This window comes from Bombina bombina, chromosome 9, assembly GCF_027579735.1.
Source record: "Bombina bombina isolate aBomBom1 chromosome 9, aBomBom1.pri, whole genome shotgun sequence".
In the NCBI taxonomy this organism is placed as follows: Eukaryota; Metazoa; Chordata; class Amphibia; order Anura; family Bombinatoridae; genus Bombina; species Bombina bombina.
This window is the reverse complement of record NC_069507.1, coordinates 222928861-222948075: the sequence shown is the minus strand read 5'-3', so window position 1 is coordinate 222948075 and position 19215 is coordinate 222928861. Positions and strand designations below refer to the sequence as shown.

The 19215-nt window shown below is 41.4% G+C and overlaps 1 protein-coding gene across 1 annotated transcript in view; it reads right to left on the bottom strand.

The window, feature by feature from the left end:
* The window catches only part of PRDX3 (peroxiredoxin 3), a 72883-nt gene that overhangs the window by 4307 nt on the left and 49361 nt on the right, over window positions 1–19215 (bottom strand). The window contains exons 5-6 of the mRNA XM_053692666.1: window positions 18689–18792; window positions 2262–2427 (exon numbers count right to left, since the gene is read on the bottom strand). Of these exons, the coding sequence (XP_053548641.1) occupies window positions 2262–2427; window positions 18689–18792 (270 nt within the window). The remainder of the gene's footprint in view (window positions 1–2261; window positions 2428–18688; window positions 18793–19215) is intronic.

Sequence of the window (19215 nt, the reverse complement as noted above, 5' to 3'; positions counted from 1 at the left end):
AAGATAATTCGCTGGGCAGAGTCTCACTCTTGCCACCTGTCAGCAATCCACATCCCGGGAGTGGAGAACTGGGAGGCGGATTTCTTGAGTCGCCAGACTTTTCATCCGGGAGAGTGGGAACTTCATCCGGAGGTCTTTGCCCAAATACTTCGACGTTGGGGCAAACCAGAGATAGATCTCATGGCGTCTCGCCAGAACGCCAAACTTCCTCACTACGGGTCCAGATCCAGGGATCCGGGAGCGGTTCTGATAGATGCTTTGACAGCACCTTGGAACTTCGGGACGGCTTATGTGTTTCCACCCTTCCCGCTGCTTCCTCGATTGATTGCCAAAATCAAACAGGAGAGAGCATCAGTGATTCTAATAGCGCCTGCATGGCCACGCAGGACTTGGTATGCAGATCTAGTGGACATGTCATCCTGTCCGCCTTGGTCTCTACCCCTAAGACAGGACCTTCTGATACAGGGTCCATTCAAACATCAAAATCTAACTTCTCTGAAACTGACTGCTTGGAAATTGAACGCTTGATTTTATCAAAACGTGGTTTTTCTGAGTCGGTTATTGATACCCTGATACAGGCTAGGAAGCCTGTTACCAGAAAGATTTACCATAAAATATGGCGTAAATACCTATACTGGTGCGAATCCAAACGTTACTCCTGGAGTAAGGTTAGGATCCCTAGAATATTGTCCTTTCTACAAGAAGGTTTAGAAAAGGGTTTATCAGCTAGTTCATTAAAGGGACAGATTTCAGCTCTGTCCATCTTGTTACACAGGCGTCTGTCAGAAAATCCAGACGTCCAGGCTTTTTGTCAGGCTTTAGCTAGGATCAAGCCTGTGTTTAAAGCTGTTGCTCCGCCATGGAGTTTAAACTTAGTTCTTAACGTTTTACAGGGTGTTCCGTTTGAACCCCTTCATTCCATTGATATAAAATTGTTATCTTGGAAAGTTCTCTTTTTAATGGCTATTTCCTCGGCTCGAAGAGTCTCTGAGTTATCAGCATTACATTGTGATTCTCCTTATCTGATTTTTCACTCAGACAAGGTAGTTCTGCGTACTAAACCTGGGTTCTTACCTAAGGTAGTCACTAACAGGAATATCAATCAAGAGATTGTTGTTCCATCCTTGTGTCCAAATCCTTCTTCAAAGAAGGAACGTCTTCTACACAATCTGGATGTAGTTCGTGCCCTCAAGTTCTACTTGCAGGCAACTAAAGATTTTCGCCAAACTTCTTCCCTGTTTGTCGTTTATTCTGGACAGAGGAGAGGTCAAAAAGCTTCTGCTACCTCTCTCTCTTTTTGGCTTCGTAGCATAATACGTTTAGCCTATGAGACTGCTGGACAGCAGCCTCCTGAAAGAATTACAGCTCACTCCACTAGAGCTGTGGCTTCCACTTGGGCCTTTAAGAATGAGGCCTCTGTTGAACAGATTTGCAAGGCTGCAACTTGGTCTTCGCTTCATACTTTTTCCAAATTTGACACTTTTGCTTCTTCGGAGGCTATTTTTGGGAGAAAGGTTCTTCAGGCAGTGGTTCCTTCTGTATAATGAGCCTGCCTATCCCTCCCGTCATCCGTGTACTTTTGCTTTGGTATTGGTATCCCAGAAGTAATGATGACCCGTGGACTGATCACACATAACAGAAGAAAACATAATTTATGCTTACCTGATAAATTCCTTTCTTCTGTTGTGTGATCAGTCCACGGCCCGCCCTGTTTTTAAGGCAGGTAAATATCTTTTAAATTATACTCCAGTCACCACTTCACCCTTGGTTACTCCTTTCTCGTTGATTCTTGGTCGAATGACTGGGACTGACGTAGAGGGGAGGAGCTATATGCAGCTCTGCTGGGTGAATCCTCTTGCATTTCCTGTTGGGGAGGAGTTATATCCCAGAAGTAATGATGACCCGTGGACTGATCACACAACAGAAGAAAGGAATTTATCAGGTAAGCATAAATTATGTTTTTCAGTGACATACGCACATATACTATGCATTCCTTGTGCACCAGCAGTCAGCATCACACCGGCTCAGAGAGTAAGCAGTGCCTTGTATGATGAAAAGCAGTCACTGAAATGATACACGTCGTCACCTGCACTTTGAGCTGTGGTGCGGTGTCTAAACGAAGTTGCGTGTATCAGGTGCCAATCACCCATATGTCCATTTACAGTAGCTATTGTTTTAGTACATGATTCATGGTATTTGTGATCACCTAACAGCTAATGAATATAGGACAAGACCAAGCATTCATCAGTTCCCGTGCTTACCGTTGGGGAGTGGGGAGTCCAGTTTGCTGGGCAGACTTCTCCATGAGTCTCCACGTACTGAAAAGCTTTGACTAAACGTAGTGTCTCCTCAACACTGCGCCCAACAGGAAGATCATTCACACTCAGATGCTTGATTATTCCATTAGGATCGATGATGAAAAGTCCCCTGAATAAGCAAAAGGAAATAACCAGAGCTTAGAATGGCCAAAGACAGAAAAATCATTACATAACTAACCTAAATCACAGTGTGTGTGTGTGTGTGTGTTGTATATTCCAAATGCATAAAAAAGGCACTCACTGGACTTGAATAAAATAACATTTATTTATACAGATACAAAGACAACGTTTCAGAGCCATTACAGCCCCTTTGTGAAATGCCAAAAATGGTTCATAAACATGAAACTAAAAACTGTTTTTAAACTCTGAAACATTACCCCTTTGTATCTGTATAAATAAACATTAAGATTTATTTTACTCAAGTCCAGTGAGTGCCTTTTTATGCATTTGGATCTTATATTTACTTCTAGAGTGCACCCTGGAAGTTGACAATAATATTATTATTATTATATATAGATGTATAAATAAAAATCAAGTTGTAGGTTAAGCTACGGTTTAGGATTTAAAAAAAATAAAATAATAATCAAAACTCTGACCAAAAAGACAAGATATTAATGCCTAATTAATTTGAAGGAACAACTACAGAGTCCAGTCTAGATGAGTTTCTTTAATGAGAGGGCTTGTATGTCTGTTCAGTGCAATTTTGTTACTGTGCATTTTTTAAGTTATATACTTGCTGTGAATATTTCTTACTCATAATGCTCTTTATATAGGACAGGGAAAATGTGATGCTCCTTTATAATTTGCTCAGTATTGTTATAAAATTATCCTAAACTTAGAGAAAGAGCATTGTGAGTTTTCTCAAACTTTAGTTAAAAAACAAAAACTACAAAGTAAGAATGCTGAGCTAAAGAGAAATGCAGGTGCAGTTAGTAAAACTACAGCTCAGCTAAATTTCCTACAGAGATTAAGATCATAACACTAACAATCAAATGGTTGACAACCCTCCAAACTTAAAAGGACTATTAAATACAGTAAAACTGCATAATCAACAAGTGCCTGATAAAAAGGCAATGCAAAATAGATTTTTTTTCTGCCAAATTTCAAAATTTACTTCATTTCAACAACCCCCTGTATCATGTGACAGCCATCAGCCAATAATAGTCAGTGTGTGTGTGATATATATTATAATATTATATGTTTGAGTCTGGCGCAGTGTAGAGCCTAAGATCTAGAAAGTTAACAGTTCACTATTGTGCTGCCCTGAGAATCCCCGTAACTCCAGCTATGATAAGAAGTTGAGTATGAGTAGACAAGAGAAAAGAGAGATAATAAAGGGCGCAATGAACTGACTAAACAAAAGTATATCAAGAGTATCTGTTAAGAAACCCCTTGGTATGTGTGTGTATACCCCTATAAATAAGCTGGAAAAGATGTAATTGCGTACAGTAGCGTGTAATATTTAACTGAGACAATCCTGTAGGTCAGGGTATCCTGAGAGAAACATAATTTATGCTTACCTGATAAATTTATTTCTCTTGTAGTGTATTCAGTCCACGGGTCATCCATTACTTATGGGATTATATCTCCTTCCCAACAGGAAGTTGCAAGAGGATCACCCAAGCAGAGCTGCTATATAGCTCCTCCCCTCACATGTCATATCCAGTCATTCGACCGAAACAAGACAAGAAAGGAGAAACCATAGGGTGCAGTGGTGACTGTAGTTTGAATTTAAACTTTAGATCTGCCTTAAAAGACAGGGCGGGCCGTGGACTGAATACACTACAAGAGAAATAAATTTATCAGGTAAGCATAAATTATGTTTTCTCTTGTTAAGTGTATTCAGTCCACGGGTCATCCATTACTTATGGGATACCAATACCAAAGCTAAAGTACACGGATGATGGGAGGGACAAGGCAGGAACTTTAAACGGAAGGAACCACTGCCTGTAGAACCTCTCTCCCAAAAACAGCCTCCGAAAAAGCAAAAGTGTGAAGTGAAGACCAAGTTGTAGCCTTGCAAATCCGTTCAACAGAGGCCTCATTCTTAAAGGCCCAGGTGGAAGCCACAGCTCTAGTGGAATGAGCTATAACTCTTTCAGGAGGCTGCTGTCCAGCAGTCTCATAGGCTAAGCGTATTATGATACGAAGCCAAAAGGAGAGAGAGGTAGCCGAAGCTTTTTGACCTCTCCTCTGTCCAGAGTAAACGACAAACAGGGAAGAAGTTTGACGAAAATCTTTAGTTGCCTGCAAATAGAACTTCAGGGCACGGACTACGTCCAGATTATGCAAGAGTCGTTCCTTCTTTGAAGAAGGGTTAGGACACAGTGATGGAACAACAATCTCTTGATTGATATTCCTGTTAGAAACTACCTTAGGTAAGAACCCAGGTTTAGTACGCAGAACTACCTTGTCTGAATGGAAAATCAGATAAGGAGAATCACAATGTAAGGCAGATAACTCAGAGACTCTTCGAGCCGAGGAAATAGCCATCAAAAACAGAATTTCCAAGATAACAGCTTAATATCAATGGAATGAAGGGGTTCAAACGGAACACCTTGAAGAACTTTAAGAACTAAGTTTAAACTCCACGGTGGAGCAACAGTCTTAAACACAGGCCTAATCCTAGCCAAAGCCTGACAAAAGGCCTGAACGTCTGGAACTTCTGCCAGACGTTTGTGTAGAAGAATAGACAGAGCAGAAATCTGTCTCTTTAACGAACTAGCAGATAAGCCCTTTTCTAAACCCTCTTGTAGAAAAGACAATATCCTAGGAATCCTAACCTTACTCCATGAGTAACTCTTGGATTCGCACCAGTATAAATATTTACGCCATATCTTATGGTAAATTTTTCTGGCAACAGGTTTCCGAGCCTGTATTAAGGTATCAATAACCGACTCCGAGAAGCCACGCTTTGATAGAATCAAGCGTTCAATCTCCATGCAGTCAGTCTCAGAGAAATTAGATTTGGATGATTGAAAGGACCCTAAATTAGAAGGTCCTGCCTCAGAGGCAGAGACCATGGTGGACAGGACGACATGTCCACTAGGTCTGCATACCAGGTCCTGCGTGGCCACGCAGGCGCTATCAGAATCACCGATGCTCTTTCCTGTTTGATCCTGGCAATCAGTCGAGGAAGCATCGGGAATGGTGGAAACACATAAGCCATGTTGAAGACCCAAGGGGCTGTCAGAGCATCTATCAGCATCGCTCCCGGGTCCCTGGACCTGGATCCGTAACAAGGAAGCTTGGCGTTCTGGCGAGACGCCATGAGATCCAGTTTTGGTTTGCCCCAACGATGGACCAGTTGAGTAAACACCTCCGGATGGAGTTCCCACTCCCCCGGATGAAAAGTCTGACGACTTAGAAAAACATAATTTATGCTTACCTGATAAATTCCTTTCTTCTGTAGTGTGATCAGTCCACGGGTCATCATTACTTCTGGGATATTACTCCTCCCCAACAGGAAGTGCAAGAGGATTCACCCAGCAGAGCTGCATATAGCTCCTCCCCTCTACGTCACTCCCAGTCATTCGACCAAGGACCAACAAGAAAGGAAAAGCCAAGGGTGAAGTGGTGACTGGAGTATAAATTAAAAAATATTTACCTGCCTTAAAAACAGGGCGGGCCGTGGACTGATCACACTACAGAAGAAAGGAATTTATCAGGTAAGCATAAATTATGTTTTCTTCTGTTAAGTGTGATCAGTCCACGGGTCATCATTACTTCTGGGATACCAATACCAAAGCAAAAGTACACGGATGACGGGAGGGATAGGCAGGCTCTTTATACAGAAGGAACCACTGCCTGAAGAACCTTTCTCCCAAAAATAGCCTCCGATGAAGCAAAAGTGTCAAATTTGTAAAATTTGGAAAAAGTATGAAGCGAAGACCAAGTTGCAGCCTTGCAAATCTGTTCAACAGAGGCCTCATTCTTGAAGGCCCAAGTGGAAGCCACAGCTCTAGTAGAATGAGCTGTAATTCTTTCAGGAGGCTGCTGTCCAGCAGTCTCATAAGCTAAACGAATTATGCTACGAAGCCAAAAAGAAAGAGAGGTAGCGGAAGCTTTTTGACCTCTCCTCTGCCCAGAGTAAATGACAAACAGAGAAGACGTTTGTCGAAATTCCTTAGTTGCCTGTAAGTAAAATTTTAGAGCACGGACTACATCCAGGTTGTGCAGTAGACGTTCCTTCTTTGAAGAAGGATTTGGGCATAAAGAAGGAACAACAATCTCTTGATTGATATTCCTGTTAGAAACTACCTTAGGTAAGAACCCAGGTTTAGTACGCAGGACTACCTTATCCGAATGAAAAATCAAATAAGGAGAATCACAATGTAAGGCTGATAATTCAGAGACTCTTCGAGCCGAGGAAATAGCAATTAAAAATAGAACTTTCCAAGATAACAACTTTATATCAATGGAATGAAGGGGTTCAAACGGAACGCCCTGTAAAACATTAAGAACAAGGTTTAAACTCCATGGTGGAGCAACAGTCTTAAACACAGGCTTAATTCTGGCCAAAGCCTGACAAAAAGCCTGGACGTCAGGAACTTCTGACAGACGTTTGTGTAACAGAATGGACAGAGCTGAGATCTGTCCCTTTAATGAACTAGCAGATAAACCCTTTTCTAAACCTTCTTGTAGAAAAGACAATATCCTAGGAATCCTAACCTTACTCCAAGAGTAACCTTTGGATTCACACCAATATAGGTATTTACGCCATATCTTATGGTAAATCTTTCTGGTAACAGGTTTCCTAGCCTGTATTAAGGTATCAATAACTGACTCAGAAAATCCACGTCTTGATAAAATCAAGCGTTCAATTTCCAAGCAGTCAGCTTCAGAGAAGTTAGATTTTGATGTTTGAAGGGACCCTGTATCAGAAGGTCCTGTTTCAGAGGTAGAGACCAAGGTGGACAGGATGACATGTCCACCAGGTCTGCATACCAAGTCCTGCGTGGCCACGCAGGTGCGATTAGAATCACTGATGCTCTCTCTTGTTTGATTCTGGCAATCAATCGAGGAAGCAACGGGAAGGGTGGAAACACGTAAGCCATCCTGAAGTCCCAAGGTGCTGTCAGAGCATCTATCAGGACTGCTCCTGGATCCCTGGATCTGGACCCGTAACGAGGAAGCTTGGCGTTCTGTCGAGACGCCATGAGATCTATCTCTGGTTTGCCCCAACGTCGAAGTATTTGGGCAAAGACCTCCGGATGAAGTTCCCACTCCCCCGGATGAAAAGTCTGACGACTTAAGAAATCCGCCTCCCAGTTCTCCACTCCCGGGATGTGGATTGCTGACAGGTGGCAAGAGTGAGACTCTGCCCAGCAAATTATCTTTGATACTTCCATCATAGCTAGGGAGCTTCTTGTCCCTCCCTGATGGTTGATGTAAGCTACAGTCGTGATGTTGTCCGACTGAAACCTGATGAACCCCCGAGTTGTCAACTGGGGCCAAGCCAGGAGGGCATTGAGAACTGCTCTCAATTCCAGAATGTTTATTGGCAGGAGACTCTCCTCCTGACTCCATTGTCCCTGAGCCTTCAGAGAATTCCAGACGGCACCCCAACCTAGAAGGCTGGCGTCTGTTGTTACAATTGTCCAGTCTGGTCTGCTGAATGGCATCCCCCTGGACAGATGTGGCCGAGAAAGCCACCATAGAAGAGAATTTCTGGTCTCTTGATCCAGATTCAGAGAAGGGGATAAGTCTGAGTAATCCCCATTCCACTGACTTAGCATGCACAGTTGCAGTGGTCTGAGGTGTAAGCGTGCAAAGGGTACTATGTCCATTGCCGCTACCATTAAGCCGATTACCTCCATGCATTGAGCCACTGACGGGTGTTGAATGGAATGAAGGGTGCGGCAAGCACTTTGAAGTCTTGTTAGCCTGACCTCTGTCAGGTAAATCTTCATTTCTACAGAATCTATAAGAGTCCCCAGGAAGGGAACTCTTGTGAGTGGAACGAGTGAACTTTTCTTTTCGTTCACCTTCCATCCATGTGACCTTAGAAATGCCAGCACTAACTCTGTATGAGACTTGGCAGTTTGAAAGCTTGAAGCTTGTATCAGAATGTCGTCTAGGTATGGAGCTACCGAGATTCCCCGCGGTCTTAGTACCGCCAGAAGAGCACCCAGAACCTTTGTGAAGATTCTTGGAGCTGTAGCCAATCCGAATGGAAGAGCCACAAACTGGTAATGCCTGTCTAGGAAGGCAAACCTTAGGTACCGATAATGATCTTTGTGAATCGGTATGTGAAGGTAAGCATCTTTTAAATCTACAGTGGTCATGTATTGACCCTCTTGGATCATAGGTAAAATTGTCCGAATAGTCTCCATCTTGAACGATGGAACTCTTAGGAATTTGTTTAGGATCTTTAAGTCCAGGATTGGTCTGAAAGTTCCCTCTTTTTTGGGAACCACAAACAGATTTGAGTAAAACCCCTGTCCCTGTTCCGATCGTGGAACTGGATGGATTACTCCCATTAACAAGAGCTCTTGTACGCAGCGTAGAAACGCCTCTTTCTTTGTCTGGATTGTTGACAATCTTGACAGATGAAATCTCTCTCTTGGAGGAGAGTATTTGAAGTCCAGAAGGTATCCCTGAGATATTATCTCTAGCGCCCAGGGATCCTGAACATCTCTTGCCCAAGCCTGGGCGAAGAGAGAAAGTCTGCCCCCCACTAGATCCGATCCCGGATCGGGGGCCCTCAATTCATGCTGTTTTAGGGGCAGCAGCAGGTTTCCTAGTCTGCTTGCCCTTGTTCCAGGACTGGTTAGGTTTCCAGCCTTGTCTGTAGCGAGCAACAGCTCCTTCCTGTTTTGGTGCAGAGGAAGTTGATGCTGCTCCTGCTTTGAAATTACGAAAGGAACGAAAATTAGACTGTCTAGTCTTGGCTTTGGCTTTGTCCTGAGGCAGGGCATGGCCTTTACCTCCTGTAATGTCAGCGATAATCTCTTTCAACCCGGGCCCGAATAAGGTCTGCCCTTTGAAAGGTATATTAAGCAATTTAGACTTAGAAGTAACATCAGCTGACCAGGATTTTAGCCACAGCGCCCTGCGTGCCTGAATGGCGAATCCTGAATTCTTCGCCGTAAGTTTAGTAAGATGTACTACGGCCTCCGAAATGAATGAATTAGCTAGTTTAAGGACTCTAAGCCTGTCCGTAATGTCGTCCAGAGTAGCTGAACCAATGTTCTCTTCCAGAGACTCAATCCAGAATGCCGCTGCAGCCGTGATCGGCGCAATGCATGCAAGGGGTTGCAATATAAAACCTTGTTGAACAAACATTTTCTTAAGGTAACCCTCTAACTTTTTATCCATTGGATCTGAAAAAGCACAGCTATCCTCCACCGGGATAGTGGTACGCTTAGCTAAGGTAGAAACTGCTCCCTCCACCTTAGGGACCGTTTGCCATAAGTCCCTTGTGGTGGCGTCTATTGGAAACATTTTTCTAAATATCGGAGGGGGTGAGAACGGCACACCGGGTCTATCCCACTCCTTAGTAACAATTTCAGTAAGTCTCTTAGGTATAGGAAAAACCTCAGTACTCGTCGGTACCGCAAAATATTTATCCAACCTACACATTTTCTCTGGTATTGCAACTGTGTTACAATCATTCAGAGCCGCTAACACCTCCCCTAGTAATACACGGAGGTTTTCCAGTTTAAATTTAAAATTTGAAATATCTGAATCCAGTCTGTTTGGATCAGAACCGTCACCCACAGAATGAAGTTCTCCGTCCTCATGTTCTGCCACCTGTGACGCAGTGTCTGACATGGCCCTAATATTATCAGCGCACTCTGTTCTCACCCCAGAGTGATCACGCTTACCTCTTAGTTCTGGTAATTTAGCCAAAACCTCAGTCATAACAGTAGCCATATCCTGTAATGTGATTTGTAATGGACGCCCAGATGTACTCGGCGCTACAATATCACGCACCTCCCTCTGAGCGGGAGATGTAGGTACTGACACGTGAGGCGAGTTAGTCGGCATAACTCTCCCCTCGTTGTTTGGTGAAATTTGTTCAATTTGTACAGATTGACTTTTATTTAAAGTAGCATCAATACAGTTAGTACATAAATTTCTATTGGGCTCCACTTTGGCATTGCAACAAATGACACAGGTATCATCCTCTGAATCAGACATGTTTAACACACTAGCAAATAAACTTGCAACTTGGAAATACAATTCAATTAGAATAATATTAAAATGTACTGTGCCTTTAAGAAGCACAGAAGATCTATGACAGTTGAAAATTAATAAATTGAAACAGTTATAGCCTCAATCCTTGTAAACAACACAACTTTAGCAAAGGTTTAATCCCATTAGCAAAGATAACAAATTCTGAAAGCAGGAAACAAATTACAGAATAAACGTTTTTTATCTCAGTCAAACTATAATTCTCACAGCTCTGCTGAGAGAAATTACCTCCCTCAAAATAAGTTTTGAAGACCCCTGAGCTCTGTAGAGATGAACCGGATCATGCAGGGAATACAATGAGTTGCTGACTGAAATATTTGATGCATAGAAAAAGCGCCAAAAAACGGCCCCTCCCCCTCACACACAGCAGTGAGGGAGAACAGAAACTGTCAGAAAAACAGATTAAGCAACTGCCAAGTGGAAAAATAGTGCCCAAACATTTATTCACACAGTACCTCAGCAAATGAAAACGATTTTACATTCCAGCAAAAACGTTAAACATAATCTCTAGTTATTAAACAGCTTTATGTATTTCTTACAGTGTAATTCTAGTGAAGTACCATTCCCCAGAATACTGAAGTGTAAAGTATACATACATGACATTATATCGGTATGGCAGGATTTTCTCATCAATTCCATTGTCAGAAAATAAAAACTGCTACATACCTCTATGCAGATTCATCTGCCCGCTGTCCCCTGATCTGAAGTTTACCTCACTCCTCAGATGGCCGAGAACAGCAATATGATCTTAACTACTCCGGCTAAAATCATAGCAAAACTCTGGTAGATTCTTCTTCAAACTCTGCCAGAGAGGTAATAACACACTCCGGTGCTATTTTAAAATAACAAACTTTTGATTGAAGATATAAAACTAAGTATAATCACCATAGTCCTCTCACACATCCTATCTAGTCGTTGGGTGCAAGAGAATGACTGGGAGTGACGTAGAGGGGAGGAGCTATATGCAGCTCTGCTGGGTGAATCCTCTTGCACTTCCTGTTGGGGAGGAGTAATATCCCAGAAGTAATGATGACCCGTGGACTGATCACACTTAACAGAAGAAATATGCCTCCCAGTTCTCTACGCCTGGGATGTGGATCGCTGACAGGTGGCAAGAGTGAGACTCTGCCCAGCGAATTATCTTTGAGACTTCTAACATCGCTAGGGAACTCCTGGTTCCCCCTTGATCGTTGATGTAAGCCACAGTCGTTATGTTGTCCGACTGAAATCTGATGAACCTCAGTGTTGCTAACTGAGGCCAAGCTAGAAGAGCATTGAATATTGCTCTTAACTCTAGAATATTTATTGGGAGGAGTTTCTCCTCCTGAGTCCACGATCCCTGAGCCTTCAGGGAGTTCCAGACTGCGCCCCAACCTAGAAGGCTGGCATCTGTTGTTACAATCGTCCAATCTGGCCTGCGAAAGGTCATACCCTTGGACAGATGGACACGAGAAAGCCACCAGAAAAGAGAATCTCTGGTCTCTTGATCCAGATTTAGTAGAGGGGACAAATCTGAGTAATCCACATTCCACTGACTTAGCATGCATAATTGCAGCGGTCTGAGAGGCAGGCGCGCAAACGGCACTATGTCCATTGCCGCTACCATTAAGCCGATTACTTCCATGCACTGAGCCACTGAAGGACGTGGAATGGAATGAAGGACACTGCAAGCATTTAGAAGTTTTGATAACCTGGACTCCGTCAGGTAAATTTTCATCTCTACAGAATCTATAAGAGTCCCTAGGAAGGAGACTCTTGTGAGTGGTGATAGAGAACTCTTTTCCACGTTCACCTTCCACCCATGCGACCTCAGAAATGCCAGAACTATCTCTGTATGAGACTTGGCCATTTGAAAGCTTGACGCCTGTATCAGGATGTCGTCTAGATACGGAGCCACCGCTATGCCTCGCGGTCTTAGAACCGCCAGAAGTGAGCCCAGAACCTTTGTAAAGATTCTCGGGGCCGTAGGCAACCCGAAGGGAAAAGCTACAAACTGGTAATGCCTGTCTAGAAAGGCAAATCTTAGGTACCGATAATGATCTTTGTGAATCGGTATATGAAGGTAGGCATCCTTTAAGTCTACCGTGGTCATGTATTGACCCTCTTGGATCATGGGTAGGATGGTTCGAATAGTTTCCATTTTGAATGATGGAACTCTGAGGAATTTGTTTAAGATTTTTAGGTCCAAGATTGGTCTGAAGGTTCCCTCTTTCTTGGGAACCACAAACAGATTCGAGTAAAACCCTTGCCCTTGTTCCGTCCGCGGAACTGGGTGGATCACCCCCAATACTAAGAGGTCTTGCACACAGCGTAGAAATGCCTCTTTCTTTATTTGGTTTGCTGATAACCTTGAAAGATGAAATCTCCCTTGTGGGGGAGATGCTTTGAAGTCCAGAAGATATCCCTGAGATATGATCTCCAACGCCCAGGGATACTGGACATCTCTTGCCCAAGCCTGGGCGAAGAGAGATAGTCTGCCCCCCACTAGATCCGTTTCCGGATAGGGGGCCCTCTCTTCATGCTGTCTTAGGGGCAGAAGAAGGCTTTCTGGCCTGCTTGCCCTTGTTCCAGGACTGGTTAGTTTTCCAGCCCTGTCTGTAACGAGCAACAGGTCCTTCCTGTTTTGGAGCGGAGGAAGTTGATGCTGCTCCTGCCTTGAAATTACGAAAGGCACGAAAATTAGACTGTTTGGCCTTTGACTTGGCCCTGTCCTGAGGAAGAGTATGACCCTTACCCCCAGTAATGTCAGCAATAATTTCTTTCAAGCCGGGCCCGAATAAGGTCTGCCCTTTGAAAGGAATATTAAGCAATTTAGATTTAGAAGTCACGTCAGCTGACCAGGATTTAAGCCATAGCGCTCTGCGCGCCTGGATGGCGAATCCGGAGTTCTTAGCCGTTAGTTTGGTTAAATGTACAACGGCATCAGAAACAAATGCATTAGCTAGCTTAAGTGCTTTAAGCTTGGCCATAATCTCATCCAATGGAGCTGTGCGAATGGCCTCTTCCAGAGACTCAAACCAGAATGCCGCAGCCGCAGTGACAGGCCCAATGCATGCAAGGGGCTGTAAGATAAAACCTTGTTGAACAAACATTTTCTTAAGGTAACCTTCTAATTTTTTATCCATTGGATCCGAAAAAGCACAACTATCCTCCACCGGGATAGTGGTACACTTAGTTAAAGTAGAAACTGCTCCCTCCACCTTAGGGACCGTCTGCCATAAGTCTCGTGTGGTGGCGTCTATCGGGAACATTTTTCTAAACATCAGAGGTGGGGAAAAGGGCACACCGGGTCTATCCCACTCATTGCTAATAATTTCTTTAAGCCTTTTAGGTATAGGAAAGACGTCAGTACACACCGGTACCGCAAAGTATCTATCCAACCTACATACTTTCTCTGGAATTGCAACCGTGTTACAATCATTCAGAGCCTCTAATACCTCCCCTAGCAATACGCAGAGGTTCTCAAGCTTAAATTTAAAATTAGAAATCTCTGAATCCGGTCTCCCTGGATCAGATCCGTCACCCACAGAATGAAGCTCTCCGTCCTCATGTTCTGCAAATTGTGACGCAGTATCAGACATGGCTCTCACATCATCAGCGCGCTCTGTCCTTAACCCAGAGCTATCGCGCTTGCCTCTTAATTCAGGCAATTTAGATAATACCTCTGTCATAACAGCAGCCATGTCTTGCAAAGTGATTTGTATGGGCCTCTCTGATGCACTTGGCGCCACAATATCACGCGCCCCCTGAGCGGGAGGCGAAGGTACTGACACGCGAGTCGAGTTAGTCGGCATAACTTCCCCCTCGTTGTCTGGTGATAATTTCTTTACAGATATAGATTGACTTTTATTCAAAGTGACATCAATACATTTAGTACACATATTTCTGTGGGGCTCCACATTGGCCTTCAAACATAGTGAACAAGCAGATTCATCTGTGTCAGACATGTTTAAACAGACTCGCAATGAGACTAGCAAGCTTGGAAAAACCTTTCAAGTAAATTTACAAGCAATATAAAAAACGCTACTGCGCCTTTAAGAAGCACAAAAAAACATCACAGTTGAAATAACAAAGAACCAAGTCAGTTATAGCAACCAAATCTTCACAGAAAATGTATTAAGTTAGAAAAGTATTGCACCCACTAGCAAATGGATGATTAACCCCTTAATACCCAAAAACGGATAATCAATTTAACAATTAACGTTTTTTATCACAGTCAAACACACTGTCACAGGTCTGCTGTGACTGATTACCTCCATCAAAATGACTTTTGAAGACCCCTGAGCTCTCTAGAGACGTCCTGGATCAAGGAGGAAGAAACAGGAAGACTGAAACTGAATTTTTACTGCGCAAAAAAGCGCTAAAATAGGCTCCTCCCACTCCTATTATAACAGTGGGAAACCTCAGTTAATCGTTTCTATATAGAAATAAACAGCCATGTTGAAAATTTCATGCCCCAAAAGATTTATCACCAAAGTACCTCACAAAAAACGAATAACATGCCAGTAAACGTTTTAAACATACACTTTAAAAGTTAGATAGTGTTATTAATAAGCCTGCTACCAGTCGCTTCTACTGCAGTTAAGGCTTATACAATATTTCGGTATTAACAGTATTTTCTTAGTCAAATTCCATTCCTTAGAAAATTACTCATTGTACATACATTCATCAGCCTGATACCAGTCGCCGCCGCATTTAAGGCTGTACTTACATTACATCGGTATCAGCAGTATTTTCTTATTCAATTCCATTCCTTAGAAAAATAATTTACTGCACATACCTCGTTTGCAGGATTCCCCGCATGCTATTCCCTTTCTGAAAGTTACCCCACTCCTCAGAATGTGCGAGAACAGCCAGTGGATCTTAGTTACTTCTGCTAAGATCATAGAAAACGCAGGCAGATTCTTCTTCTAAATACTGCCTGAGAACAAACAGCACTCTCCGGTGCCATTTAAAATAACAAACTTTTGATTGAAGAAATAAACTAAGTATAAAAACACCACAGACCTCTCACAATGACCTATCTAGTTGAGTTGCAAGAGAATGACTGGATATGACATGTGAGGGGAGGAGCTATATAGCAGCTCTGCTTGGGTGATCCTCTTGCAACTTCCTGTTGGGAAGGAGATATAATCCCATAAGTAATGGATGACCCGTGGACTGAATACACTTAACAAGAGAAATATATATATATATATATATATATATATATATATATATATATATATATATAAAAAATATATAAACACAGACCTCACTGCAACAACAATCCTACAGACTCTCTGCAAGCATACATTTGAAGACCTCACTGCTACAACAATCCTACAGACTCTTTGCAAACATACATTTTAAAGATCCATTTCTGCAAACAAACATTTGAAGACCTCACTGCAACAACAATCCTACAGACTCAAGAGTTGCAACTCTTGATATTTCTATACCTATCTATAGCTGGAGCTATAACCTTTATTTTAATCAGTTTTGGGATTTAATACCCTGTGCATTAGTGATTAATTGAAAACAGCAGACCACGCTGGCAGAGACTGACAGAATTGGTAACAAGGTCAGCGCGGTCTAAACAGGCTACCACAGGACCAACTGATCCATTGCACAGCGAGGTCACTGATCCTCTGTAATTGGAGATTGGACAAAGCTAAACAATCCTTTTCTTCCACACAACATCCTTCAAAAGGTATCTTGCGTGCTGACAGGCACTTAAGAGCAGATACTTTGTTGGAAGTCAAAGTTAATACTTGAAGCCGCTCCGCTAAAGGACCAATCAGGAGGCTATTCCAGGACAGCGCCCATAAAGGTGACGCCATCCCGCTACGGCGGTAACTTTACTTACAGAGACCACAGAGTACACACAGCCTGGGGGTAAGCCTGCGGTTGCTCGCAATCTAAAACTAAGCATTTTATTTTGGAACTTTCACCCTTGAGACTTTAAGTTTGGACTAAGTCAAGTATTACCAGTTCTACTTTTACGGCCTCTATTATATATTTCTACAGATCTGTTTTTATGTGGTGGCAACCTAGTTCTAATTTTTAACGGAGACGTCCGTTTTTTATACCATTTTAACAGATAGGCATTTTAGTACTGTGTCTTATTGTGTTTATTAAATTTGGCATAGCCTTATTACATTTATTTATTGTTTGGACTTCATTTACTATTAAAATTTATAACTATAAGTATACGTATTGGTTTAGGCTAATTAGCACTTTAATTAAAGGGATACACCTGTTACTTTTATAATTTATTTTTCTGCATTATCACATTTATATTAAAATTGTTTGTTCCACTTTGAGCTATATTGCTAGAAGTACCCTTTAATTTAAGGGATACACCTTTTACTTTTATATCTTAGCAAATCGGCTTAGTCACCTTTGTCTTTTCACCTTCAGCTATAGCGCTCCTGTTTTTGTTATTTTATAAGGAGTGTAAGTAGACACCCTAAGGGGATTTCCTACTCCAGGCACTGTGGATTTTCAATCTATTTTATCTACATTTCACTATTCATTACTTATTGGACTCCGTTTTGGTGTGTACCTACTTTTGGAATCTTGGAAATTTAGAAACTGCTCCACCCTCTACATATACTTTTTCCAATGTTGGCATTGATATCCTAAGAGACTATATATTGCATATTATTGTATTACTGTATTCTCTTTGAGTGCTTCTTATTTAGGTCGTATGTGTATATATATATATATATATATATATATATATATATATATATATATATATATATATATATATATATATATATATATATATATATATATATATATATATATATATATATATATATATATATATATATATATATACACACACATATACTTCCTACTGTGGAGCTGGTATTTTTAATTTAGAAAATCTAAACTGTTAGTTTTTAATTTTACTTAACAAAATACCCTACTGACATTTAAGTGATATTGCCCAAGGGGTGTACTCACTTTTGTTGTATACGGTATACACACACACAGCAAGCTTTTGCACTTGAACAATAGTAGCTGGTGCCTCAGAAAGTGTGCATATAAAAAAGGACTGCACAATCTGATAATACAAGTAAACTGGTAAATATCTTAAAACCACATGGTCTATCTGAATCAGGAAACTTTAATTGTAAGTTTAGTGTCTCTTTTAAGCATTCATTGTTGGCGGGTGGTATATGTCAGCCTCACTACAATAATTTAAAGAGACAGTCTACTTAAACTATCAAATTTCAAAAGTTAAAAAAAAACAACACAACACATGCTGGTTGTTTTAATGTTTTGTTTCCAGGGACAGTTTTCTTAATCACTACCTACCCCATATGATTTGTGAATGCATTAAATTACTGAAGGTTGCACACACAAAGCTCTGATCAACAGATTTGAACATTTGTCGCAAATTGGGAATTCAACTTGAAGTTAAAATATGGAGATTACATTACAACGTGAGTACATCTCTTCTGGGTTTAAAAATCATAGTCAAGTAGAGACTTGAAATATTGAAGCAGGAAGAATTTGTAAGTCTATTAAATTCAATTTATGCTACAATATATGCTGGAAAGATGCATCATTGTTACAGATTATGAGTGGAAGGAGATATAATTTGAGATCTACCATCTTATTGTATTTACTCAATTCTCTACTTTATGTTAAAGGGACAGTCTACACCAGAATAGTTATTGTTTAAAAAGATAGATAATCCCTTTATTACCCATTCCCTAGTTTTGCATAACCAACACAGTTATATAAATACACTTTTTACCTCTGTGATTACCTTGTATCTAAGCCTCTGCAACTGCCCCCTTATTTCAGTTCTTTTTAAAGACATGCATTTTAGCCAATCAGAGCTGACTCACTAGAACTCCACGTGCTTGAGCATAGTGTTATCTATATGACACAAATTAACTAACACCCTCTAGTGGTGAAAAACTGTCAAAATGCCCTGAGAGAAGAGGCGGCCTTAGAGAGCTTAGAAATTAGCATATGAACCTCCTAGGTTTAGCTTTCAACTAAGAATACCAAGGGAACAAAGCAAAATTGGTGATAAAAGTAAATTGGAAAATTGTTTAAAATTACATTCTCTATCTGAATCATGAAAGTTTATTTTGGACTAGACTGTCCCTTTAAGTTTGCTTTTACAATGACAAAATAAAACATCCAGTATTGTTAATAAATACCTTAGAGCAATGCCGGGGCTCTCCAACAAAACTCCATAATCACGAGCGATCCGTTTGTTTAAATCTGACAGAAGCGGAATATTCATGTGACCCAAACCTCCGTTCTAAGCACAAACACAGTAAAATAATTACACATTTATAAGCTGATATGACATATATAATATGGCTTACCTGAAGGCTTCAGCAATAGGAGAATTAGTCAAGATTTTAGCATGCAACCAATAGTGGTGTGTGGTCAAACGCAAGCAGAAGATGTCAATCTGGAACTCATTACCCAGCCTTACAGAGGTAAATATTTATAGCTCTCTTTAAAGCCATTGTCTTATTTTAACTCATTACTGAACCCAGTTGGTAAAGCTCTGTATTCTATACATCTTGTAGCATCCTGTGCACTGTGATGTAACTGCATTGTTTACAGCTGTACATTTCACTTTAGTTTAACTCACATAATAGAGAGTTGTTACATATTTTTTAGTTTAAAATTTACATACATAGAAGATCCAAGATGGTGGTGTCCAGTATGAAGA